This window comes from Columba livia, chromosome 2 (assembly GCF_036013475.1).
Source record: "Columba livia isolate bColLiv1 breed racing homer chromosome 2, bColLiv1.pat.W.v2, whole genome shotgun sequence".
Taxonomy (NCBI): domain Eukaryota; kingdom Metazoa; phylum Chordata; class Aves; order Columbiformes; family Columbidae; genus Columba; species Columba livia.
The window spans coordinates 47019124-47045748 of NC_088603.1; the positions used below are offsets into that span (position 1 = coordinate 47019124).

General features: G+C 45.4%; 1 protein-coding gene across 10 annotated transcripts in view; it reads left to right on the forward strand.

The window, feature by feature from the left end:
* The window catches only part of TMEM108 (transmembrane protein 108), a 255485-nt gene extending 232544 nt beyond the window's left edge, over nt 1-22941 (forward strand). For 2 of the 10 annotated variants that reach the window (XM_065051721.1, XM_065051720.1), the window contains 3 exons: nt 10565-11677; nt 20970-21124; nt 22601-22941. In XM_065051721.1, the coding sequence (XP_064907793.1) occupies nt 10565-11677; nt 20970-21124; nt 22601-22723 (1391 nt within the window). In that variant the 3' untranslated portion in view covers nt 22724-22941. Of the gene's footprint in view, nt 1-4272; nt 4523-5185; nt 5313-10564; nt 11678-15837; nt 16650-20969; nt 21125-22600 lie in introns of those variants that run through there. The other 8 variants (XM_065051724.1, XM_065051725.1, XM_065051726.1 and 5 more) reach the window with 8 other exon arrangements.
* Nucleotides 22942-26625: the final 3684 nt, after the last annotated feature.

The window sequence follows — 26625 nt, forward strand, 5'->3', positions numbered from 1 at the left end:
AGCAGCTGATGCTTTCAAGAAGGGCATTTGCTCTTTCCCTTTTATCTTAGTATGTCCTAATGGAGCATGCACCCTTGAGATTCTTGAGTTTCAGGCATGCACCTCCATGCATTGCAGGCTGTGGAGGGGCTTGGTGGAGCCCCTTGGACCGTGAGCAGACCTCCTTGCACAGCAGCGCACAGAGCACCCGTGTGGTTCTGTGTAGCTGGGCCATGGTGAACATCAAGGTTATTCTGAAATCAGCCTCAGCTGAAGTCGCATTCTGCTCACAACAGCTAAGAGGCTATACAGTCTTTAGTTCTAAAAACCAGAAGAAAGCTATTGCTAGTTTGTGGGAAGGATGAACAGGAATGAAAAGTAACAGCTCACTTCTTCCCCTAGCAACCTTACATCCACTCCAGAGGCTTTGCCAGCCCTGCATAATCCAGCAGATAATAAGGGCAGCATGTTGCAGCCTTTCTGGCTGATTTATGCGTAACCTTACATCCTTGGGCTGTGCTCACAGCAGAAAATCTGGACATGGAAACTCTCACCTTTTATAGCCCTAGTCCACCTGGGGAATTATTCCAGTTCGGATATGACCCTTTGTACCCCTAAACCAGTAGCCAGCCCCCCATACTGGAAATGCTGACTCCCTTGATCCTGACCTGGTTTGGTTCTCAGTTGCCCAAAAGATAAACTGAGACAGTGAACAACTGCACAAACCTCTCAACAAGTCATTTACTCTCAGGCACCATATCCCTTTCCCTTAAATAGGGCAGTGGTCAAAAATCTGAGTAACGCTTTCCTGCAGGTAAATATAATAGTTAATTTATAATGTTCTAATGTACGCTACGTGCTCATATAACAAATCAGTGTGATCTCCTCATTACAAGCTCTCATTTGAGATCAAGCACAAGGATAACCAGGCACATGGAGGTAATAATGTGATTGAAGGGGGCAGAAGTAATAAATCATCCAAATTACTTTCAGTGAACAGATGAAATGACTGAAATACCTTCAGGGTTTGTAGAAGTTAGTCAGCTTATGCATAACTATAACATCCCTTCTGGCTGCAGTATCAACATTTCTGTAGCTGCAGCTGGATAATTTAGGCACAACTTTAACAAGTAGAGAAAAAACCAGTATTCCCCGTCAAAGCAGAGGGATCCACGAGGAGGGCACTCTGCTCTGCTTCCCCGCCAGTTGTCATACAGTGTGTTACAATATCTGAAATCAGCCATGAATCAGAAGTTACTGGGAAATACAGACAGAGAGATAGACAACCTGTTCCTACAAATGTTTCCTTAGAAAAGACGAGTTAAAATGACTGTGCTGTAATGAAAGTATATCCTGAGTCTAGAATAGGCATCCTTGATTGACAGGTGAGTTGTTGTAAATTAGTAAGAGCTCCTGAAGAAATTAGGTTTGAAAAAGACATATCATCTGGTGCTGGAATCTAAAGCTTATGACTTGGTTACCTCCAACTGCAAGTGGGATGATTTTGAAAGGAGCACAACAGGTCTAGGAGCTGTGATATTTTGGAAAAAAGGCTTATGCATGAAGAAATGGCTCCCATTTCCTCATGCTTCCTACTGCTTTCCAGTTCAGCAGATACCAGACGTCTTGCCTTGCAGGGGTCAGGCACAGCTGATCATTAGGAGCAGCTCCTAGCTTCAGCTGAATAGTGCTTGCCCACTTACCCTCTAAAACGAGAAGGAAAAATGCTTCCTAGTACATTACCATGGAAAGGCTGCCGAGCCCTGCTCCTGTCCACTCTTCATGCCAATGAAGCGTTGCTCTCTAAGTCCTGTTGTCTGGTGCTCAGTAGAAACTGGTTCTGAGTGTCCAAAGCAGTGGGATTTCCTCTCCTGGAAAGTGTTGAAATACAGACACTACATTTCATCTTTTCAAACATCACTTTTATTTATCACTTTATTGTACTAAACAAATCCTCGGTTTATTTTATGATAATCTATTTAGATGAGGGTTAGGGTGTGGGATTCATCTCACCTAATTTTCATCACCTGAAATCAGGACATCTGGTTAAAGCTCATCATCCTCCATGTGACTTATTTTGCTAATGGAAAGAAAGGAGTCTCCCTGAGGTACTAGTCAGCCTGTGGATGGGGTGAATTGTCTGCCAGAGCCACAGCTGCCTTAGACTAGGCATGTAACTTTTACATATCTGAAGTTACTTACTGTTTTAGGGGGTTGGCAGAAACCTTTTTAAGATGGCTTTGAATCCTCCTTTCCCCCTTCTTATTGCTGCTTGTGAAATGGATATCCTTGCTTGAGTCAGCATCTGTGACACCAACTGTATCCTCTCTTTGGCAAGATCCTATTTTAAGCTTTCCATCAGAGGCCACAGCTATTTGTGTCATTGTCAAAACTCTTCAAAAGGTCCGGTGACATTGATGGTAGGTCTCTTAGAAGCCAAAGGTTCTGCAGTAACATAGATAGGATCAGCAGCACTAAGTGCAGGTGAAAGAAAAGCCAGCTGCACATCCTTTCTGTCTCCCTTGGCAACAGCATCCTGCCAACAAAAACTGCTGCCAAGTAAAGGCTGGAAAGGAAGGGATGTGCATTTTTCCAAGCTGGGGCTGGACAAGCTTTGTTTGAGGGGGGAGCTGTCAGATCAAGGAACATTCATGTGCTTTTAAAATTATTTTTGGTTTGTTCCATGTGTTTTTGGACAAGGGAGCACACAGAGCCTCTGTCCCTATGAAGAGTTTTCATCTGAAACTCCAAATGATGGCCTCTGCAATTTTGAGCCATATGTTTCCATCCATGACAGCACACAGGGAAGAAATGTGTGATGAGTTACTACTTACAGATGTGGCAAATCCTCCAGCAAAGGTTAAAATACGTGGCATGGTTCTCTTGTTACGCCAGCTGCAGCTTTGTGCTAAATCATTGTTTCAGCAGCAAGCTCTTAATCAGCCCTGAGTTCTAGAAACTGCTAAACAAGCTGATATTTGTAAGTACCTTTTTTTTTTTTTTAAATAGTACACTAAATATCTTTATTCGGAAAAACCTTCGGACTGGAAACAGTAAGGGTGAAAAGTGAACTGCAAATGGCAGGGAGAAAAGAGGCATGAGCAGCAAAAGGCAAAGATCTAAGATTATTATTTGTGCTCTTTCCACATCCTCCATGAAATGATCATGGCTGTGAAAACAGAGTTTGTGTAACTAGGGGTAGAATACACTTGTGATATAATACATGTATCTGCCTGGCCTTCCTGATTGAGACCTCAGTCTGTGGAAATCAGCACTGGGGTCACTGTCAGGGGCCCTGTAGCTGCTAGTGCCACCAGATCTCAAACCTACTGTCACGGCACCATTTCCTTTCTGATTTGGCTGTGGTGTCAAAAAAGAAGTCTGCCTGAAACATGTTTGTATCCAAGGCCTGAAAAAGGAGGATCTTCTCACCTGGTGTAATGAAATAAAAAAAAGGAAGTGACTTTTCTCTCTAGCAAAATACTACAAATGACATATGACAGTCTGCTTGGGCAGTTGCAGCACCCCTGGATACAAGAGGGATTCTGAATCAAAGACTGACTCTGAAGGATTCCTATACTGCTCTCAAGAAGCCCCCAACTTGTTGCTCTCCTAACATCTCCCTGTGCCTTTTGAGACATTGTTTGTTGGCTGTACGGGGCACATTTTCCTGCTCTTTGGGCAGTCTGTTCTTCCAGACACCCAGCTGTGCCCCAGAGACAGAAGGAAACAGAAAAAAAAGAGAAGAAACAGAAGAAGGGAGGCAGAATTATGGTTTTAGGAATCACAGGATCTGTGGACTTCTTTATAGTTACGAAGTAGAAATTGCCCATTCATCACTGAGGGGTGAAGAAATAAAATACAGAATATGCATATTGATGCCAAAGAAGAAGGAGAGAAGAGAGTCGCTATTTCATTCCCCATATTTTCCTTTGACAGGAATATTAATGTCATTAGAGATAATTGAATGAAGTGGAAAGTCTGGTGGAGGTACAGAAGCAGGCGGCAGATCTGTAAAATCCATCCACACACAAAAAGCTAAACGCTGTGCTGGAGGAAAGGACACTCTGCCTTGAAATAGGGACTGAATAGTCTCACAAGGGTGTGCAGCTGGGGTACTCATTGCTGTTTTGTTCCCAGAAAACGAGAACTGCCAGCAATCCTCTGGCATCTGAATAGCCCCGTGTCAGACAAACTGTATCTGGACTTGATAGGAAACCAAGCTGGAATACCAAGCAGCCCTTTGATCTGCTGGCAGCGAGGGGGACTGGCTCAGTAAGTTAATCTTGCCTTGCAGTTGCAAAGGTGCTCCATAAAGGAGCGAGCCCTCTCGCTGCACAGCCCTGCAAGACACGCCTGCCTGGGCTGGCTCTGTCCTCATTCCTCCGAAGCACTTCCAACAATAACAGCAACTCCGGCGTGCAGCTGCCTTGTTAGCAGGAAGATGTATTTTTTCCTTTTTCTGCTGAGGGATGAAGCTTCCAAATCTGTGTGATGTGAGCAGGTGAGGATGTCTGCTGACAAGTCCAAATGATATTTTCAGGTAAGTGATTACCTTGAACAAGCAGCTAGAGTCAGGCTCTTTCTTTTTATTACCCTCCTCTCAGTAATTACTGTTGTCCTAGATTGTCAGTAAGCCTTTCCACAAGGTTCAACAGCTCGGATGTCTGTATATATTTAGCTGAGCAGGAGGTCTGAAGCATTTCTGAAACACCTATTCCCATAGTATCTATGAGTCTGTAGTGCAGGGTGAGAAGGAATATAGAGCTGCTTGCTCTATAACTATGACTGTCCTATCACCCATTGTTTAAATGCCTGGAGGACCAGAAATGAATTTTAATTTACAGAGTCACTCCCTTGAAGTCTGTGATGGAAGTGGATCTTAGAGGCAATAACAGTATTCTGCAATGTTTCTATATCGGTAAAAGACCAGGACATTCTTGCCACATGAAAACTGTAGCAACCGCCACTGTTGTTGCACAGGGAGTGTCAGCAAGTACTGCTCAATTTGTGTTTGTACATGTGATTTCCAGAGCTTCTGCTGATGCTGGTTGTTGTTACTGCAAATAGAGCTGTTACTCTGTGTGTGTCAGTCTCTGCATTTTACCAAATACCTCATGTTTTGAAGCGGGGGTTGATCACTCCAATACTTACCAAGAAAACAGACAATAACTTGTAAGTTAGTATCTGGGAGTTTTGTCATGACAGCCACTGATAGACAGACAGGGAAGAGAAATCTCCTATGCAGAGTAACCTACTTTTTATTCTTTCAGTTCTGCCACCAATCATGGAGATGAAATTTGCTCAACTCTTTGTACAAAGGCTACTTTATTGTAAGTGAAAATCATATTGCTTTGACAGATTACAAAGAAAATGACCGTAACAGAAGCAATAATATATACATCCTTTGCAGTTTCTGCCTATTAAAGATTCATTTTGCTCCCGGTAACATTTTGGGTTTGCTGAGAGACACACGAGGAGTTAATGGCATTGTGAGGAAAGCTTTCATTACAACAATAACATTGCTGTTGCTTTGAACAGGTTTTGCACAACCTTCTCTCGCTATTAGTAAGCCGAGACTATTAGAAGCATGGAGAGGCTTCAGCATCCAGTCCGCTGCCCACGTGCACCTCAGCCCTGGGTCTGTAGATAACGGGGTCCTTTGTAGGATGGCTCCCTTTGCTTCCCTTGCCCATGGCAGTCTGAAATCATGAGTCCAGCAGGAGGTCTCTGCACAAAAAGCCCTTCCTGACCCCCTACAGTGAAAATGTTTGCCAGGTACTGCTCAGGGTGGCTCTGTTTGTCTTGCTGTGAGGTCCAAGGTAGCAGAGGCCAAAAGGGGTCAAGCGCCAGACTGAGCTCGTTGCACGAGGTCGTTTGCTGTAGAAATGTGAATGCGCAGCTCAAAAGTTTCCGCTGGGTTTTTGGCAATTCGGACTTGGTCCGAAGCTGGCTAGAGTCACTGGGAACTTTTCCATGGGCTTTAGATCAGGAGTTACATAAGTTTGTGTTGTTTAAAGGAGGTGACCCGGGAAGGCTGAACGCCAGAGCTGACTCGACAGCCACATGCCTGCTCGACCAGGTCATGCAAAAAGACTGTTCTGAAAGTGCCCATGAAATGTCCCAGGCAGCACCAGGGGGTATTAACTCCTAAATGATGAGGCCTTTTAATACTGTGCTATGCCAGGACACTGGCTCCTAGCAAGGGCTTCTGAGGTTCTGAGATAAAACAGTCAAAGAACATCAGCTGCTGGGCCCAGAGTCACTTTGTTTTTCTGGTTTGGAGGGAGGCAGTTCTGCCCCCTGCATGCAAATAAAAGGGTCATGAGGAAGTTCTCCAATGGTAGGACTCTGCAGATTTCTTAGTTTGGGAAAGCAAAATACTCCTAACCCCCAACTTTTCTGAGACTTGCTGAGGACATCAACCATACTCTTTTAAAACACTGCTGTAAAGGAACTCCATTTTCTTCATGTACACAGCTGTACACACCGTTTCTGGACTCCTCACATGAGTGTACAATGGGAAGAAGCACTGAAGGGAGGTCCTGTTGAGATTTGAACCATTACAGCATGTTGTCAAGAAGTTGTTTTTATGGCTAAATGCACATCAGCACCCTCTGTGTACATTCTGCTCTCACTTTGCTGTGCTTCATCTTTGAGTTAATTCATTTTGTACTTAATACTTCTTGGTGCACTGTGCAAGACCACAGGATGACACAGTTCACACCACAGTGGCGTCAGGTAGATCAGGTAAATCAGCCTTCTTGTTAGGGTTGGATGGTTTTAATGTCATCATAAAATTAGACTCCAGAAGTGGGGATTTGACACGCAGCATTTAAAAGCCTAACTAGTTTGACCCCTTCTGAGCATGAGCTCCTACACCTTAGAAGTGTCTCCTTGTGAAAAAGCTTGTGAAACGACCTTTGAAAATATAATTCATTATTATTATTTACTTCAATGTGCTTACATCCGTCTGTATTACCATTATGCCAGCAGATAGTAAGGACTGCCAGTCCTTACCCCAAAGGGCTCATGTTCTAAGTAAGATCTGTCCTAAGAGCCTCAGGCAGCCAAAACAGAAGGATTTTGGCAATGAGCTTCAGGACTGCACTTTGGACTGACCAAGAGCCTCTGCTATGTACCATCTCATCTGGGATATCAAAACTTCAGCCATGACAACTTAATAGCAACCAGAAGGTTTCCTTTCAGTGGTTGTCTGATTGAGGGTAAGCTGAGGCACTTGGGGGTGATTCATGTTGTCCCCACCACGGCTTTTCTCTCAGTGTGGGTGCATTTGTGAAGCAGAAACAGAGGTTGGGAAGGGAAGAAATTTCAAGGGGTTGGTTAAGTCCATTTCTGTGATGAATGTCTCCTGTGCCTTATTAGAGAAATTCAGAATATCGTTTTCCTAGGCTTAAGCCAAAGTTGCCAAACTGGGCAGTCTAGTATCAGGGACCTCAATAAGAGTCCCGCTTTGTAAGATATCCTCAAGAGATAGAAAAGCAGGAGCTCTGGGCAATCAGGTCACCGCAAATCTGGCCAGAACATGTTTAGGTGATGATGCAGAGCATCTGAAAATACCAATACCAGCTTTACTTTTTGTTTTCCAATTGGCTGTTGATCAATTCTAAAACAAATTAGTTCTACTTAAAAGGGCCAGAAAAGCCCACTGTGAAGTCCTTATTATCAGCTGGTTCTCCCTAAATATACAGCACTGTTTTCACAATGACCTACTAAGCAGAATATTTTTTCAGTGGTTAGGGGCACAGATTAGCTCTGGTTGTCACTGAAGGTGTCACTGTGGTCCATTCAACCAGTAAAAAAAGAGTCTTAAGAAGCTGTAGCTTGTGGGGCCACAGTGGCTCTGCAAAGGCTGTTAAAGGGACTCTAGCACATGAGCAAAACCTGACTGTCACAGCCTGAGACAGCCAGATGTCGTGGGGGTTATGGTTTATTGTCAGATAAATTACTTCTGCTGTAGTGTTTCCTTTGAATAATTATTCATACTTTACAAGCCACCTACAGGTGCTGGCTAAATGCATCTGGCTTCCCCTGCCTGATGTGTAGTGACCTGCTACCACAGCAGGCTGTCCCAGAGAGATTATAAATCTTGATAGCAGCAAGCCTCTGATTTATCAGTATTTCAAGAAGTAGAGATAGGTATTAGGTAGGTTTTTAGTCAAAGATCAGGGTTTCTAACCCCAGGGCACAATCTGTAGAAGAGCTGACAACTTCCTTATTCCTTAAGGAATATCCTGGAGAAGAACATTAACCCAAGATTTTTCTGTGCATGAGTTGTGAGAGGGAGTAGCTACACAAAGAACACACAAAAATTTTAGCAGGCATTACAATCGTTATAATCTAGTATCTCGTAAGATCTGCCAATGCACTTTTGTGTCCTCAGAACAGCAGGCCCAAAGTTTCCTGAAACATTATCTCCACACATCAAATCCAAAATAAATCGTCATCCTTTCCTCTTCAAATTTGTTCTGTGGCAGTAACTCATCTTGGCATGAAATATTAGCCATATGGACAGTAGAATATCTGCTTTGACCTTGACCTCAGAATAAGTGCTGCCAAAAATGTGAAGATAACTCCTGCTTTTCATTTCCAAAAGTGATGCTCCACAAGTATAGCATGATATGCTCTCCTGGTTGCATCTCCGTGTACAGAATATGTTCTTCTCTTAGACTAGGTGTTCTGCTAAGAGTATAGTGTCTGTGCCTGGCTAGGAACTGGGAAGCAATTATTGAGACAGTGATTTGTTTGGCAGAGATATTTATTTCAGAATTTGTTTAAAAAAGAGCTAATTTTAGCATCAGGCAGTGAAAAGTGCATTGCTTGTAATTGTCTCTCACTATGTTATCAAGTCCATGTTTTTGTTTTCTGGATACTCTGCGAAGCAACAGGAGGCTGCTGGGGGCAAGAGGAGGTGAATTTTGCTGATTGCAGAGCTCTGTGCTGTTCTGGTTCAGAAATGACGTTCAGTGATCAAAGCAGAGCACTTAGCTGGACAGGAGGAATAGGTACTGCTCCTTTGGAGAGTTTTTGCTATGTGTATGGCACTGCTTACAAATGGGTGTGAATGATGCACAGGACTCAGAATAAACACATTTCATGGTATTTGCATCTGACCAATGTGCAACAGAGCCCTAGGGCCCACTGGGCACATAATCAGAGATGTTATTTTCCCAGGTCTCAGGCTTCCTTTTCTACTGGTGCCCATAACAGATATTCCCAAGTGAGGCAGAACTAAACGGCATAACAATGCTCATGGAGAAAGCTGGCAAGCCTGGGAAGGGTGGAGAAGGAGGCAGGAAGGTATTCCACAACAGTCTTGGCTGGAAGGTGATCATTGCCCACTTTGGAGTCCTGCAGCTTTGATTTCTGATTTCTTAAGACTGTGACAACATCTTTCACCTTAATGCTGCTGATTGAAATCCACACTAGCACAGTGCTAATGCTGCCATCTGATGATGCTCAGTGGACTGTGCAAAATGGATTTATTCCGTGTGCTTCCTAGTGGGCAGAGATACACATTACACTCGACAGCTTCAACATATGGAAATGGTGACGTGTGATTGATGTGGTCCCTGCAGGTCATGCTAACTCAAGGTGCATTAGCCCTGCATCTCGGGGAGGCTTATGCTACTGCAGCTGCCCACGTCCATTATCTGGAGTAGGAATAAATGGAAGAATCGGTGTTCGCAGCGGTGTGAATCTGGCACCTCATGAAATTATGTGCACTATGAAGTGTGGCAGGAGGTGAATTTCACACAATCCAGTCCCACAGTGCGTGTGAGCAGAGAACAGGTTACAACCAAACATTGTACAAGGTTGAGAAGGACAGTTGTGTTAGATTGAATCCGATCTCTAATAATCACATGGCTTTTTAAAATGGTTGTGATAGCTATGTTTTCTTCTTCATTTTTAGTATTTTCCACTAGAAAATAGTGACTAGATTTTCTGAAGTTGCTAAATAAAGGACAGCATATATAACCCAGGAAGCCCTCTCATAAGACATCCCTTCTTGACCTAATTGTCAGCAGGGGCTAAGCAGCTGCTCTCTCAAAAAACAGATTGCTTAATGGAGTCCAAGACTAGAGGCAGCCAAATGTCAGATTTTGCAGCCAAAAGAGTGAGTGGACTAAGGTTCCCCATAATGATGCGGATGTTCATCTGGTGGTCTCCTGGCCAAAACAAAAATAAAAAAATGTGTTTTGTTTCTACCCCTAAGGAGCAGGATGCTTTGTAGGTTCTATAGGGAAATCACCTGCCTGTGACACTTTCAAGCACTGTCCTGAGTCCCTGCTCCAAGCTTCTCTCTCCCTTTGCCACAGAGATTCCCTGTGACCTTCACATTCCCACCTTGCCACTCCCACGACCACGGGGCCACCGCAGCACCTGTGGATTTTCCTTTCTCTTCTTACTTTCCCAGAGAAGCCAACAAAGTTGGATGCTAGCTCTGCTGTCCTTCTGCAGAACATGGAAGGTATTCCTCCCTGCCAGATGCTCAAGCCGTGCTGTTCCCTGTCCGCTGGTCCCTCCCTCATATCTCACCCCCTCTCTGTGTTTTTTCCTCCAGGTGTTCTACTGATCTTGGCACTGACAGAAGAGCTGGTGTTTTCTGTTCAGGTACTGTCTCCCACTGTCTCCTCCTCTCAGGGCTTCCCAATGGACACTACCACTATCGCAGCCATGGGAACAACACCTCGCCACAAAGACCGCCATGCAGCGGAGCACCTTCCCACGTCCACTCACACCATTCCCCATCCCGTCAGCCTGGCGGAGAAAGCCCTTTCCACCGGGCAAAACCAAGCGAGCGGCCCTGGCCTCGGTGGAAAGGAAATATATCATTTGTACAACCAGAGTGCTTTGTACTCGGGACAGACTCGCCCCAAGGGGAAAATATTCCAGGTTTTCAAAGGCAACTTCACAGAGTCCTCAGAGCCTTACCTAAAGACGACCCTGCACTCTCCCTTCCCTACCCTGAGGAGCACTTTCCCAGACCACCCGTTTCAGCCCCAGACCACAGCGTCCAGCGATCCAAATGGCACGGGGCTGGCAAGAACTACACACTCAGACCCTTCTCCCCGCCATAACAGCTCGGGAAACCTTAGGGAAGGAGAGCGAGGAGGTGGGGCCAAGGTAGTGGTGCAGGAGGCAGATTTTGCCACCACAACTGCTGGACCATCGACTGATCCTGAAGCAGTGTCGGTGCCTTTTAAACCCACCCGCTACGGCGTATGGGATATGCTGAGCAAAACCAACTCTTGGGTAACCTTGAATCTCAGTACAAGTGTCCCTCTGTTTGCTGGCCCTGGATCTGCAACAGCAGCAGCGGGTCACTCAGTTCAGACGAGTTTTGACGTCAGCATCTCCTCCACGGCACCCGGAGACCCCAAGGGACCAGCTCCAACGCAGCACAGTGCAGTGACTAATACGACCTTGCTGGGCAGCGCTCTCTCCGCAGCGCCCGTCACGAGGTTGTCCAGCTCCATTTCCACTGCTGGCTCCACCGCCACCGGGAACTTCCTCAACAGACTAGTTCCTGCTGGGACCTGGAAACCTGGGGTGCAAGGAAATATCTCCCATGTCACCGAGGGAGACAAACCCCAACACAGAGCAACCATCTGTCTCAGCAAGATGGACATTGCGTGGATCATTCTGGCCATCAGTGTACCTATATCCTCATGTTGTAAGTTAATTGCCACTTTATTTTGCTTGCTTTTTCTCTTTCCTTAAAATTCTGATTTCGGCCCATGATTCCAGGACCAGATGGAGAGCTGGAGATGGATAAGAAGCAATCACTAGACAGCTAACATGCTCACCAACCAAAGTGCTTAACTCCAGAATGCAGGACTACCATGTTTATACTCAAAGCATACTTGCTCCGTTGCTATTAGAAATCACTTAGTATTTTGGGGCCCACTGTTTGAGAGTGTAACACAAGGTTGAACAAGTCTGGAAGGTGAAGCAGCTTTACTTCAAGTTATTTAAGCTTCTAACAAAAAAAATTGTACAAGTCTTTAATCTAGGAACCACTATATTCTGCTCTGGAATTGAGTTTTAAAGCCCCCTGCTAGCCCAAAAGATTAATGATAGTTGTTATGACTGTTACCTTAGGAAACATCAGTTTCCCAGCACAATAACATATTCCATTGCAGGCAGTTTGTGAACTATGAGATTTTTAAAATCTGATAACAAAATTGCTAGTTTCCTCCATTTTAATTCTAACTTCACAGCTGCCAAGGGAGCAGGAAGAATTTGAAATCCTGGCCTTCAGACAACCAGAAGTCAGCCACCTGCAGCACCAGGGCAAGTTGGGTTCCCAGAGCTGGCTTAGGGTCTCATCATTTGACTCAGTTACAAAAAAAAACTGAGAAATTATTAGAAAGCTCGTGGGTGGATGCCAGGGTGTCCCCTGCTTACCTGGGTTATATCTGACAGGTATGACAACATGTTCTCTGGGGTTTCACTCCACAGAGCCAAGAAGGAGCCACTGAATGGGTTGTGGGCTGTGGTTGTGCTGATCTGTCTGGAGCGAAACAAAAACATAAACATTTCCCAGCCTGTGCTGCCGGAGGAAACGTGAAAGGGTGGCAGCCAATGATATTGAGTATTAATCCTGGTATTTACAGCTAGGAGCTGTACTGAGCTCAAGGCTAGGTGAGCTGACCGAGCCAGTCTCACACACAACTGACTCCTGCCAAAAAGGACAGTGCTGCCCTCTCAGAGGCACAGCCACCTGGTCCTGCCCCTCTGCCTCTGCCCACACTTCACCTGACACCTCTCTGAGCCACTTTCAGATTGCTAAAGTGGCCAAAAAAATATTCACTTTGCTCTTTGGGATTTTCTGTCCACCCAGTGAGCTGAATCAGCTCCCCGCAGGGTCAGATGGGTACAAGACCTGGAGCGTATGAGGCTGCAGGAATGCACACCTGGAGAGGGAACAGCTCTGAGCCTTTTGGCAGCTGCAAATTGCTGGATGGGCTCAGCAAATTTGTTAGACTTGTACCTCTGGGACCACTGTTTCTGCTGTTGCCAACGTGATTAAAACCATAAGTGATAACAAAGTTTAAATCTAGAAGATGGGCAATCAAAATAAAGAGAAACCAAAGCAGAAGTATGCAGGAGAACCTAGGGTATAGCAAGTGCAGCATGATGAACAGCAGCAATATATGATGGTTTGATGAATAGTGCCTTGTCTATCAATCAGTAGAAAGTAAGGATCAAATAAATCCAAACATTATGTTTTGGGCCAGTATTCAAAAGGAAAGCTGATCTGGATGGAAAGCAACCAAATACGAACCACAAAATCTAACACCATACAACACAAGCATAGGAAGCGTAACCAGTGTGTAAACTGGTGTATGTCTCTGCCTGCAGCGTGCCATATATGAGCTAATAACTAATGGTAGTTTTTGCTAGTAGTAATAATAATACGATGAGTCTGTTGGCAGGACTTCTAACCCAGTATTCATGAAATAGTGGTGTTTAAACTTCTCTTCTTATGTACCGTAACAGTGTGCATTCATAGGGCTGTGCCTATGCCGTTTCTTATATCTGTAAGCTTCATTTTAGAAAAGGCAAGTGTTATTTTGAAAATTATCTTATACTAGCTCTAATATAACTGTTTAAATGATTCAAATATTTAAGTCCTGCTTTTGGTACCACATTGCTGAGGACAGTCTTTAGTGGGATTTTCCTTTTAAAATCTGAGGATCATCAGACTTATTTCAGGGTTGAAATGAGTGGTAGGCAGGCATTTAAATGGAGGTAGGTTTTTTTGGATCTGTCTGAAGTGCCTGGGGAATTGCTTTCATCCAAAAGTTATGCTGTTTAAACTATGTCAGAATAAAGTGGTGTTGTACAGGCATAGATTGTCCCTATAGGAGAAGAGAAATTATTTCCTCTGGCATCTGTGTGTCTTCTGGTGCAGGTGTTCGGTATGGGGTGTGCAGTATGGGGTGTGCGAAGGGGACTGTCGCCACCTCCTGGGCACAGGCACCTGCAGCCGAGGACAGAAAGCTCCCCACTGGCATTTACTTATCATTTCTGGTCTAGACGGGCTGATGCTGAGAGACAGATGACGAGTACAGCCATTTGGATTTCTTTTAATCTTCGAGGACTGAAAATGTTTTCTCACAACTGTTGTGGGCATGGACTCAGGAAACACTGTCCCGCTCCTGCCTTGGGATGTTGAAAGGTGGAGGTATCTCAGATATCAAGACTCAGCCCCATGCTGTGAAATGCCTGAGCTGCCTTAGGAGGGAACAAGCCACAGAGAAAGTCACTGAGGACTCCTCTCGTGGGAGGTTGTTGCTGCCCCATAGCTGCGGGCTGGTGGCTCTGGTGCTCAACCTTCAAGGCTGCTGGCCAGACCCACCGATGGGGACAGCAAGTCCCAAAGTACTGCTGAGACACCTGGGAGAAAGGATGAGGTCCTGCACCAGGGGAGAGGCAGCCCCGAGGCACAGAAGTTACTAACAGACCCTGGAAATAAGTAGAAGGAGGTGAGGAGAGGCAACTGGAGCCTGTGTGTGGCTGCAGAACCACAGGAATCTAATTAACACAGCTCCCTCCTCCTGCTAATGAGGAGTGCCTCTGAGCTCACTTGCTGACCTCTGGGCTGTTTCCAGAGTCCTTGCAGAGCTGCGTGGCAGCCAGTGCATCCCTCCTCTGCCAGGAGCCCTTGTGCCTTTCCCCATAATCCCTCCCCTGTGCAAGGGGTGGCGAGGAGGCTGGAAAAGCTTGCCTTGTCAGGTGCTTCTGGGCACTGCTCCTGCTGCCCAAAATCGTCCAAAGGGAAAACACAACATGAAGCTGCAGAAATTCATGTCCCCCGCTTGGACATGCGGTGCAGTATGGCCCCACATGCTGCTCGCTGTCACACCTTCTATTGACAGGGACCTGTTACATGAAAACCTGTAAGTGTTTTAACTTCTGTAGCAGGGGAAGTGACCAGCTAGAAGGTGACCACAGGAGCCTTTGGCTCCTCTTCCCCACTGGAAGAAGTGCCTGGGATGCTGAGACATGAGGAAGAAATTCTTTCAGGCTAGAAAAGACAAAGAAATTTTTTACAATGAGGGTGGTGAAACACTGGCCCGGGTTTCCCAGAGAGGTGGTCGATGCCCCATCCCTGGAGACATTCAAGGCCAGGCTGGATGGGGCTCTGAGCAACCTGATCTAGTTGAAGATGTCCCTGCTCATTGCAGGGGCATGGAGTAGATGACCGTTGAAAGTCCCTTCCAACCCAAACTATTCTATGATTGTAGGAAAGACCCTGCCAGGTCCCACCAGCTCTGCTGGTTGCATGGGTCAGTGGCTATAGCACTAGCCTGAAGACCTGGGCTTCAAGAGCTCACCTGCTGAAATAAGAGATTGGATTTAGCCTCTCTGTCCTTACAGGACGTATTTCTGTAAAGATGCATAGGTTTTTGAGTCCCACTGAAACCCCTTAAAATGCTAGCCAGAAAAATAATGCTTTGAATAGGAATGTGCAAGCCATGTCTGCTGTGTGAACCTGGGGAAGTCATTTCACCTCTGGTACCTCAGCTTCAAGGTATAAATAACAAGGGTAATGGTAACGCCATTTGAGGGCTGCAAATATGAAGGACTCTGTATCATTACATTCCCAGAAAAGCAAAGTAATAGATAACACTGATATCAGTGTTTTCTGCATGTGACAGTTTAAGTTGGTTTTGCAGTGTCCTTCAGGCAGCCTTGAACATTTTTGTGCATGTGTGTGTGTGAGTGCCTGTCTCTTCAGGGCAGAACAAGGTACTATATGAATTCATTTTAAACCCCACTATCCTGGTCCTTGGGCTTCCAGCACTTACGTCTCTCTAATTACAGAACGACTTGAAAAAACATGGAAGAACAGAAAACTTGCAAATCAGACGTGCAGAAGTCAATTAATTCAGTCAGTTCTGCTGACACGGGAAAACGCGAGAGGAAGGCTGAGCCTCCGAACACAGACGTCAGCAGAACTCAAAGAATATATGAAGAATTGCCTTGGACCTAACCCCACTTAGCTCACATTTCATGCACTGGGACGCTTTCCAAAATTATCTCACCCACTTTCGTCATCACAAAACCTATGCACATTTGCTTCCCAGTCTGAAGTGAGAGAGATCCCAAGCCCTGAGTCTAATCCCCAGGTGTGAGCTCAGGCTAAGATGGAGAAGAGCCTCCTGTCTCCAGATGTAAACAGCCATGGTCAATAACCAAATCCATTGTGTACAGCTAAGGCTGTACTACTATAGACAGCCATAGTAAATGAGGGAAATTGAAATAAATGTGGGAAAACTACTATTTTAGTAATTGAGGCAAGGGTTCTATAGAAATTTAGTTTATGTTATGATCTGCAGGCACAGAGAGGAGCAAATTAACATACTTTGGTCTGAATATTTCCTGACTTGCAAGTGTTTGCACTGTCCAGGTCTGTTAAGATCATGTTTTATATGGGAGCTAGAGAGTGGGGTGCATATGCAGCTGTATAAGATTGGTAAAATATTCAAATGAATTGAAAAAAAAGACAGAAGACGGTCAGGAAACTGTAGGGAGTTGGTATGATCTCATTACACCGCATTTATGAGGTCGGTATTGAACATGGTGTATAATCCTGTTGGTTTATGTTTAAAAAAAATAAAAAGATTGGAAGGTTAGTAAAGAGCCATGTGAATGATTTAAGAGCTGAGAAATGCGACATAACTCCACTTGTGTGATCATGTAGTCCAAGAAGAGGCTGCAGCCCACATCTATTGAGTACATTTCTCACAGCAGAAACCTAGTAGAAGCTTTTAATAAAAAAGACAAAAGGGAATTGAGGAAGTGGCAGTTGAGACTGGAGGTATATAGGTGACAAGGGAAATGTCAACCTGTCCCACAATGGATATTAAGCATTGAAACAAACTGTGTGGGAATGTGATGGATATCCAGTCACTCCAAGTCCTTAAATCAAGCTGGGTGTTTTCCTGTGAGATGTTCTATATCTTAAATACAACTTATAGGCTGGGGATCAAAGTTATCAGGCAGAAAGTCTCCTGCTGTACAGGTGAGAGTAGATGATGGACTTGTTTCCACCAGCCTAGAAACCTGCAGATCTAAGAGCATTTTGTTTTCCCATTTGTGGGATGTATTATGGCCTGTTTCATGGGTGAGAGGACAGATAATGCAGACATAATTTGCCTTAGGGCTAGAAAGAGGCCAGCATCAGAGCCAGAGCTCGTCAGCAGTTCATAGCCCCTGAATACGTGGGTTGACTTTTCTCCCTCCAGAGTAGCAGCAGCTCAAAGGATACGGGTTACAGGGGAACCCTGTTCCTAGTGTTGTTCTGGAAGCAAGCAGTCCTTTTGCTGGCTACACTAATTTCACTAAAATATGCCCCCCAAAAGGTAGTTAATATGAGATTAAGAAGGAACACCATCATTCCAACCCTGCTGTCCTTTCTCTCCCTCTTAAATCAGGTCTTCTCTCCTTTGGATTGTGGCAGCTTAAGCAGACAGGCTTCTGCTAAAATATTTGAGGAAGCTCAGGAACCCATTTTCCACAGTCTTCCGTCCATTTGCTTGTTTGTGCGCTGAGGTCAGAGGCCAACAGCATAATTAAGGAAAATATCATTATTGCTGTATAGCAACCATATCTGCACCTGGCAAGGCTGTTTCCTGTTGGCAGAAGCAGAGATCTCTCTTGACTCAGTGTCACCTGCTTTCCAGCCCCTAAAACCAAAATCCAGTACTTCTCTGTCAGCAGACACAACATTTTATAAGCTGTAAAACTTCAAGCTTTCAAAATATTTGCACAGCAATGGAGTTGGCTTTACTGGGGCTCTTGTATCCTCAGGCAACTTCAGAAATGCTCTGTGCCTTAGGGAGCACTTAGAATCATAGAATAGTTTGGGTTGGAAGGGACCTTCAAAAGTCATCCAGTCCAACCCCCCTGCCATGAGCAGGGACATCTTCAACTAGATCAGGTTGCTCGGAGCCCCATCCAGCCTGACCTTGAATGTCTCCAGGGATGGGGCATCTACCACCTCTCCGGGCAACCTGGGCCAGTGTTTTATCACTCTCATTGTAAAAAATTTCTGCCTCATTCCTAGCCTGAATCTCCCCTCCTTTAGTTTAAAACCATTACCCCTTGTCTTATTGTAATAGGCCCTGCTGAAAAGTCTGTCCCCATCTTTCTTGTGGGCCCCTTTTAAGTACTGAAAGGCTGCAATAAGGTCTCCCTGAAGCCTTCTCTTCTCCAGCTGAACAACCCAAACTTTCTCAGCCTGTCCTCACAGCAGAGCTGTTCCAGCCCTCTGATCATTTTTGTGGCCTCCTCTGGCCCCTCTCCAACAGGTCCCTGTCTTTGATGTACTGAGCTGGACACAGGACTCCAGGTGGGGTCTCACCGGAGCAGAACAGAGGGGCAGAATCACCTCCCTCAACCTGCTAGCCACGGTCCTTTTGATGCAGCCCAGGACACAACTGGCCTTCTGGACTGCAAGCACACATTGCCGGCTTATGTCCAGTCTTTCATCCACCAGTACCCCCAAGTCCTTCTCCATGGGGCTGCTCTAAATCCCTTCATCCCCTAGCCTGCATTAGTACTGGGAGTCACCCTGCCCCAGATGCCAGGACGTTGTACTTGGCCTTGTTGAACCTCATGAGGTTCACATGGTTGAGCTTGTCCAGGTCCCTCAGGATGGCATCCCATCCCTCAGGCCTGTCAGCTGCACCACTTGTTGCTGGAGTACCAAAAAGCTCCACAGTCTGTTGGCTCTCGCTGGCAGTGGAGAGGATGAAATGTAGGTCCTGCTTCACCTTCTAATCTTAACGAGGCTGCAGGCTGGGCTGGGACATGGAGAAGGTAGCAGCAAAGTAGGGAGCGAAGATGCAGCCCTTGGGGAGGATGGGTGTTTCCCTGCACCCCACGAGGTGCCTGCCTGCAGCACAGCAGCTGGAGTCTCCCTGTCGAGCTGCCAGCAGATGAAGTTACTGGCGACAGAAAGAGTGAAGCAAGAATAGTCAAAGATAATAGTAAGTTGGATGATGACCTGCTGTTTTTTAAAACACGAAGGAGCAGTGGAGATTTTTCCATTAGTTTCGGAAGATTTATAGCATCAGCTCACCTTTCCCTTTGAATGAGATATAAACTGCCTGAACACAAACCTATTAAATTTTTTTCATAGTAGCTTATTCTTGTGTTTTTAAATAGAGCTCTAGCCTTGCACTTTTGTATTGCCATTTTATGTGGGTAGATGGGGTAAGAAATTAGACCCGTGGCATGTGGGTAGCTGCAAGGTTTGTCAAAACAAACAAAGCAGCTTTGACCTCTCTGCAGTCTTTTCTTTCCTCTGGGCTATAATTCTAAGAAATAATTTTTGCTGTAGCTGAGAAAATAATATGTTGTTCTGCTTCGTGAATATTTTCTCTCCTCTACCATGAGGGGTTTAGAAATAATGGAGTGGATTTACAGCAGGGCATTTCCTCTTTCACAGGTACAAATCAAAGAAAGTCCCTGCCCAACTACCTGTCTCTCTGTATAAATCAGGTAGATTGCAAGCACAACGGGTTAGTTAATTCCACAGGTGTAAGATAAGCACACAGAGCTTATGCGCGTCTCCTCTGAACAAACCCTTGTGCACACCTCAGCTTCTGCCTGAGCAAGGACCAGTGGGAGCAGAAAGTTTGTTACAGTGAGTTTGCTTGACTTTCCTAAAATTGCCAAGATTACCCATCTGAATTGCAGCAGAGATGACTAAATGGAAAGCAATTCCAGAAAATAATATTCCACTGGCTTCATGTTCAGCCTGCCTGCTGGGCGAATGTTATTCTGGCATCTCTGTGGGCTGGGACGCGCTTGTAGCCTTGAGACCAGACAGACAGTTTGGAACAGGCTGCCCAGGGAGGCGGTGGAGTCACCATCCCCAGAGGGGTTTAACAGACGCAGAGATGAGGTTCTTAAGGGGGTGGTTTAGTGCCAGTGGTGGGTTAGTGGTTGGACTCTATGATCTTGAGGGTCTCTTCCAACCAAAATGATTCTATGATTCACTTGCTGGTCACCTCGTCTTGCCTAACTGCTCCACTTTAAGCTCAAATATTTCACCTTGCAAAAGCTTAAGTGACTTCTGCAGATAAGAAAAAAAAAAAAAAAAAGCCAGGCTCAGGCACCCCTAATGGCCTGGCAAGAGTGGGGAACCGATTACTCTTATCAGTAGATCCCACATACTGATAGAGCTGGTGGAGACAGGCAGGAAAACCCCAGCTCTGGCAATAATGCTCCACTGGAAGCGTAAGCTACATGAGACAGATGCCGGAGGGGATCTCCACATCACCTCACCAGCGCCTCATCCTGCCCGGGAGCCCATCTGTTCCCCTTGCTGGTCACTGATGTTTTGGAACATGGTCACAAAGTAGCCAAAATCCAAGTTATGAGTGACGGATGACAGAGCCCAGGGATCAGTGGCACTTCAGGGCAGAAGCTTTTGGTATTGAAGATATGCAACCACATTGCATTTATGAATTTGGTCTTGGAGCCTAGAACAGGAGTCTCTCGCTGCCTGTTTGCTAATGTGCTCATCGCTGCAGCATCTGAACATGCTTGAAGCAAAAAGATCTGCGCAGAGGCATCTCTCGCGGTCCTGGGGAATGCCCCCCTCTCCTAGAGGCTCTATAAATCCCATTTTAGGTATTAAAATACCATCAGTTCCAACACCAAAGCTTTTCATTAGCCAGGCAGCCAAATCTTTAAAATTATAAACTCACCTCAAAAAGAAAGTAAACACTGTGTATCCTGCCAAGCCCAAAGCCTCGTCTGCTTGGCACAGATTCTGACTTAATTGTGTGGGGTTTGTTAGGAGAGAGCTAGATCTGACTGAGAGTGAATGGTATAAATGAAGGTCACCAGTCCTTTCCTTAAGTAACGTAAAAGAATCCATGATACTGATGAGTCCTTACTGAAAGGAAATAACCAGATTTTTGGCATGTTTCTGTTGACAGCAGTTCTGCTGACAGTCTGCTGCATGAGGAGGAAGAAAAAGACATCTAACCCAGAAAACAACCTGAGCTATTGGAATAATGCTATTACCATGGACTACTTCAACAGGCATGCTGTAGAGTTACCGAGAGAGATCCAGTCCCTGGAGACTTCAGAGGTACCTCACTTGCAGAAATAGTGTCTGAAAACTGTAACTGAAGCCATGCTGGGAGAAGAGGAGAGGAAGTCGTATTAATAAAGCTTTGAAATCCCTATGCGTATTCAGGGAAACAGCTTTTCAAGAAGGACTCACCCCTACCTATGTGTAAGATGGGCTAAATAAGTCACCAAAACCAGATTGCCACCCTGTTCCCAGCCGTTGCAGATATGTTCTGCATTGCTGTGCGGTCACAGGAGTTAACTACCTCTAGGTGAATTTGTTCCTGGGTTTCTCTTCGTTCTGAGCCCAGGGCCAATGTCTGGCCATACCATGACTGCTTAGGAGAACACTTTGGGCTGGCTTGTTACTGACAGTCGGTCCTTCTAATCTGCCTGTTGTCCATGTCCCACACAGCATCAGATAAAGGCGGTAGCAGGCATTAATAATGCAAATTAATTTGGTGCATTTATGTCTTGGAAGCTGTCTATGCCTTCTCAAATACCAGTTTAGTGAGTGAATGGTCCCAGTAAATGAAGGATCAAAACATCAATATATGAGAGTGTGTGGTAGTGGTGTATACTCATGAGCCTGTACTTAACAGATTGGACTGGTCCAGTGGGATTATTCATGTATTGGTAAGTGATCCTACAGATAGAAATGTATTCCCTGGCCTCAGAGACTGAGAAGAATAATTTAACTTAGTTCAAAGGTATTTAAAACCTAGAAACAGTAGAGAGTTTGGATTTATGCTAAAGTGATTTTCAGATCAGCTAGTTGAGTAACTCATCTCATTAAATTAAAACAAAAATGTGTTTGGAAAGGAACCTCTGAGATGTGATGATGTGATTAGACAAGCACTCGCAATTGCTTCATTAATCCCACTTTACTGGCAATCATGTTGCTCAAGCTAAGGCAGAACCTGGTCTCTGCTTACCAAGAACTGAATGATAGGCCTACACACATATGGGATGGTCTCCAAAAGCTGTTGTCTGAGTCATTTAAACCTGATTAGAACGTGACTAAACTGGGGCATGCTTGGGTAGCTCAGAACCATTTTTTATGGTTTTCTGACCTTAAATAGAAGCTGAAAATGCATCCTTGAGGAGTCAAGATGAGCTGATAGACAGAAAGCTGTTGCAATGTGTCATGAAAGTGAAAGGAAAAGAAAAAAAAAGTGAAAGGTCAAATTCTGCTAAGGGACCTGAAGTTTGGTGCATCTGACTTCAGAGTCCCCAAATTGAGAAAGAATCAGCCTGACTGTCAGAGGAGCTCTTCACTCATAGCTCCTGCTGCCTGAAGAAGGGTAAAACTGTCTCATCAAACCTAGCTCTCCAAGGACTGGAGCCCCCAAAATTCAGGCACTTTTGGAAGATTGGGAGAAGTGATAAAAGTACCAGTCCATTCCTCCCATGCATTGGCACAGCAGAGTGCCCTGTGTGCTCATGGGGGTGAGGGGTGGGAAGTGCTCACCTTGCTTCTCTGTCTTTCTCCTAGGACCACCTCTCCGAGCCACGCTCTCCCGCCAATGGCGACTACCGCGACAGCGGAATGGTCCTCGTGAACCCCTTCTGTCAAGAAACGCTATTTGTAGGACACGAGCAAGTCTCTGAAATATGACCCCACAGCTGCCCGCGTGTTGCAGTTTCATCTCTACTGTCTCCAAATTATAAATAAATATATATATTATAAATATAACCTTTGTGTAACCCTGAATTACAAGAAATGTTTTCAGCTTTTCTTTTCTCCCTCAGAATTGTCAACCCCTTTTTTATAAGTGTGGTAAAACTTTACAGAACAAACTGTGGCTTTATAAAATAAAGGTATTTCTAAGCAAACCACCTGCCATATGGACTGTTTTCTTCACCGTCATTTACAATCTGCTGCTGAATATACTTGGTCTGGAAGAATATTGGGGAAGGCTGGTTTTGGTGGAGAAAGCACGTGTTGGGTACAGCATCCTGCATCCTACACGACATCATGCAGCCTGGCCATGAACATTCCTGCTCGGTGACTGTCCCTCCTCCTACTGTAAAATTACTTCAGTCCCTCCTGTCCCTTAGACTGCTAAGCTGGAATACAAACCAGACAGGACCATCTCGGTTGCCAGAAGCAGCCTGTATGGTCCATGCACCAGTCTTGTATCCTTTGTGTGACTCTGGCAGTGCCTGAGCACCTACTGGGATGAGCCCTTCAGAGTCTCCCTTCCAGCTGAATGCTACCAGGGTCTGCAGGGGGAGAGCAGGGAAGCTGGGTTATAGTGGGATGACAAACTAACCTGCTGCACCCATGGGATCCAGGCCGTGTGAGACAAGGGCAAACCCCTCTGGGTAGTAATATTGCCCCATAACTTTGTTATGTGTTACCTTCTTCAGACTTAAACAGGAGAAACAAGTTCCAGTTTGAGCTCCAAAAGTGTTTCACAGGAGCAGGGACCAGAATGACCTTTTTTTCTGCATAAATCATAGAATGTTTGGGGTTGGAAGTGACTTTCAAAGCTCATCTAGTCCAACCCACCTGCAATGAGCAGGGACATCTTCAACTAGATCAGGTTGCTCAGAGCCCCATCCAGCCTGGCCTTGAATGTCTCCAGGGATGGGACATCTACCACCTCTCTGGGCAACCTGTGCCAATGTTTCACCAAATGTCCTAACCACGCTACACATTGGATTCACAGCTGCTCTGCTCCAGCCCAACGAGTCCTGAATTATTTCCTGCAGAGCAAACAGCCTCAAAAGATGGCATGTAGAGTGTTCCTTCAAAGGAACAGAAATGTCCTTTAAATTTATCAGCAATCTTGAAATCTGGTGACAAGGAACTCCCACCAACTGAAGCTGCAACTTTGCCCACATTTCCACTTCCTCACTCTTTTATTTATCTTGTGTGCTTAGACTGCTAGTGCCACTGAATCAAGTTGCCTCATACCCCCTTCTTCTCTCTGAGACTTTCCTTCCTCCCTTAGGAATGGAAACTGTGTGTTTCAGACCAAAATGGCATTTTAGACCTACTCAGTTAAGTGTTAGATTGCAGGCTGTATTTGTTAGCGGAATAGTAGCAGTGAATGAAGCCTAAATGGTGGATTATTAATAAAAATAGGTTGTTACAAGGAGAGGCTAACATGGAATGACTTTGCCTAAATCGATGCTCTCTCTTTGAGTAACCCAGAACTGTTACCATGGGACCAATTTTCACTTTACTTCTCAAATTGCCTTTTTTGAATTGTTCAGCAAGTGAAATGGCCTCCATCCTTCGAGGTCTTGGATGTCCTCTCCCCACCTCTGGCCACCAGTCCTTGTACATTATTTTCCACCTTCTCACTTCACCAGGAGCAGGCTGGGAGGCAGCCCGGAGGTTACCCCTACTCTAGCTGGCTGCTCTGTGCCACCAGCTGCTCAGATTTATCGCCTGGTTGGTGAAAGCAAAGTTCGAGCAGGACAGGGTTAGCATAGCGTCATTAACCATATGCCTTGTTCAAGGTGAACCACAGCTGCTACCAGAAAAGGGAATTATAGCAGCGGCACATCTGGTCCAGCTGTTCCCACCTGCCAACAGTGTCTTGGTGGATGTGGTTAGTCAGAGCAACCTGACAACTTTACTAAATGATGGCTGAAATCTGGCCAAGACATGACTCCTCTCAGGACCAGGGTCCAGAGAGGCACTGTCACCCCTCCTTTCTCCCTGTCCCACATGTGCACTTGCTTTGTGCCCAGGCACAAATCTAAGTGTGTGCCACAGGCTTCCTAAAATGAGAAAATTGTAATGTTGTAGGGGATCTGATAGATACTCACTTTTCTTCTCAGAATCAGAGAATGATGCACCACTTCCCTACGAGGTGACTGGGGCAGGCAGGAAGACATGGCTGGATATGGTCATGGATGGGCACTTTGGGAATATATCTTTTCACCACGGGATAAAAGCTATGCAATACGATACCTGCAATCCTCATGATCAAATACTGAACAGCCTCCTGGAAATCACTAGTTGATTATAAACTTCCTGAGGGTCTTGCCAAGAGTGAAAGCAATCCCATGAGGGCCTTCATCTTCTATTGCAACAGGAAGTGGAAAGAGAGGATGAGGTTACAGAGAACTAAATTCAGTTCTTTGCAAAAAAGTCCATAGTTTTACATTTGTTTTCTGTAGGTGCTATTGCTTTTGCAAGGCAGATTACTTTTTTATTTGACACAGAGCAAATGCACTGAAAATGTTGTGTAAGAAATACTGGAAGATTCCTGTCATTTAGCCAGCACAGTTTGCTTGGTAATCTAAATGCAGAATGCCTAGAAATTAGCCAAATACATTTGCAAAGCTGTGCAGCTGAGATGCTGCACTATTCCCAAGCTTCACACAACAGGGAAATGGTGACCTCGCAGTCCTCAAAAAATAAGCAAAACAAACTCCAGCCACCAACCCGGCAGGTCAGGATTAGGCACCTGCAGAAGACAGGGATTTCTGATTGTATTCTATCTCACCAAATTCTCACCGCCACCCCTGTACAAACCTCCACCGCATTAGGGCAATGCCCAGCATCAGCGCATTACAGGCATGCCTTTCATTCAGTATTGCGGCCTTTCAGTACTTAAAAGGGGCCTATAAGAAAGACAACGAGAGACTTTTCAGCAGGGCCTGTCGCAATAGGGCAAGGGGTAATGGTTTTAAACTAAAGGACACTCAGGCCTGACATGAGTAAGAAATTTTTTACAATGAGAGTGATAAAACACTGGCCCAGGTTGCCCAGAGAGGTGGTAGATGCCCCATCCCTGGAGACATTCAAGGCCAGGCTGGACAGGGCTCTGAGCAACCTGATCTAGTTGAATATGTCCCTGCTCATGGCAGGGGGTTGGACTAGATGAGCTTTCGAAGTCCCTTCCAACCCAAACTATTCCATGATTCTGTGCCTACAAAGGTGTGCACATGGTAATCCTGCACTGGAGTAAGTCTGGCACCCCGGCTGTGAAGCACCCCTATTCATAGGCAGAAAAAGCTATACCTAACACTGTATAATTACATATCCCACTGTAGCATGAACAGATACTACTTAAGTGACTATAAACTACCCACCTGATCACTAGTTGCCAAGTGGCAGCAGCATAAAAAGAAGAGCAGGGAAAACTCCCTCATCCCGTGCAATAAGTTGTTTTGCCCTTTTCTTTGGGTTCACAGTTGCCTCACTTTGTCACCACGTTATGCAGCCAGAGTGAAATGGGGCCTTGTTGAACAGACCAAGTGCAGTTGATAATGTAATGTTAAACCGGCTGAGCAGGAGTGGACATGAGGGTGCATGTCCCTAGATGAAATCTGCTCAGTTTGGGACAATGTGCCTTGGTCGGGTGGTGAAGCCAAAGCGCAGAGAAATCCAGAAGCTGCAGCAGGGCTGAGGGAGCATTTGAGGCTCTGCGGCAGCGAAAGGCTGGCTCAGCTCGGATCAGCTATGGCATGGCTGGCTCCTCAAAACTTTGGGTTTTGCTAACTTTAGGTAGGGTTTTGCTGCAGGAGACTTTGTCTGGGATGAGCATGGATGCG